At 36.4% G+C, this 1,306-nt stretch overlaps 1 protein-coding gene across 1 annotated transcript in view; it reads left to right on the top strand.

The window, feature by feature from the left end:
• The window catches only part of SYCP2 (synaptonemal complex protein 2), an 84,263-nt gene that overhangs the window by 14,192 nt on the left and 68,765 nt on the right, over positions 1-1,306 (top strand). The window contains 2 exon segments of the mRNA XM_012656472.1: positions 335-409; positions 538-557. Coding sequence (XP_012511926.1) covers positions 335-409; positions 538-557 — 95 coding nt within the window.

The following is a 1,306-nucleotide window of genomic DNA, read 5'->3' as shown; positions in this document are numbered from 1 at the left end:
GCAGTGTAGAGCCAAAGAAAGATTATAAGTAAGAGGTAACATCAATTCAGTGAATATTGAGAACTTAACTATGTGCCAGATAAATACTAGGTGCTGGGAAACACATTTGTGTAAAAGATCCCCTGGTAGGAAGAGTGGATTTAATAATACATAGTGGGAAGAATGGATTAAAAAGGGAAAAGACCAGTGGGCATCAGGAGGCTTTTTGTAATAATCTAGGTGAGAAATCAATATAGTGGCATGGTTTTGGGAAGGAATAATGGGGATGGATGGAAATGGATAGATTCCAGAAAAACTTGAACAGGTAGAATTCAGCAAACTTGGTGACCTGTAGTTAAAAAAGAAGAAGGATTAAAAAAAACTTGGATAACTAGATGGATGGGGATACTGTCACAGGGGGTTACATTTTGTAGGAGAAGGATGATGAGTTCGTCTTTAAATGTATTGATCTGGAGATGCTTGTAGTATATTCAGCCAAAGATAATCTGGTAAGTAGGTGTATATGTTGGTATGAAGCTAAGTACAAGAAGAACTGAGCCATAACTGGAGATATAGAAGCTATATATAGATGACAAATAAAACCATGGGATTTAATGAGTGCCTAGATGAAAGACCTGTGAAAAACACAAATTTCTACAGGATAGGTAAAAGACTCTAGCCAGAAGGATACCTGAAGAATCAGCCAAAAGAGAACAAATTAAGGGGTATAGTGTTATGGAAGACAAAGGAAGAGTTTTTATAAGAGAAAGTCATCAACACTGTCACATATTTCTGGGGGGATTAAATAAAAAAGTGCCGATCCATGAAAGAGCAGTTTCACTTAAGTGATGAGACATTAGGTATTCCTGGAAAGCTGAAATATTTGCTGAGAAAGTAAAGACATCAAGTTAAGGGAAAGAGCATAGTAGTAGCTAGAGTGAGACGTGGATTCAAGGGGGAAGGGATTTTGGTAGGTACTTTATTTTAAGGATAAGAACTTTTAAAAATTGATAATGAGGACAGAGGGGGAGATTGAAGGAAAAAGTTGAGGTCAGGAGGAAGGAGTATAATTAATGGAGGAGGTAGTGAAAATGAACAAGTTTGATACAACATATTGGTTACTGTTGAAGCTGGGTAAGAGTTTGTTATACTATGATTTCTACTTTAATCTGTTTGAAAATTTCCATTGTATGTATATATTTTAAAAAGGAAGGCAGTAAACTCAGATGCCCCATTATATGAGGAAGAGTCATTTTGAAGTTGGTAGATTATAACAATCACAAGAGGTGAAATACGACAGCTGGCGTATTCCTCAAGGGAGCAAGTT

This window comes from Propithecus coquereli, unplaced genomic scaffold (assembly GCF_000956105.1).
Source record: "Propithecus coquereli isolate 6110/MARCELLA unplaced genomic scaffold, Pcoq_1.0 Scaffold503, whole genome shotgun sequence".
Lineage (NCBI taxonomy): Eukaryota > Metazoa > Chordata > Mammalia > Primates > Indriidae > Propithecus > Propithecus coquereli.
The sequence above is the reverse complement of the archived record's forward strand: the minus strand, read 5'-3'. Positions and strand labels throughout refer to the sequence as shown.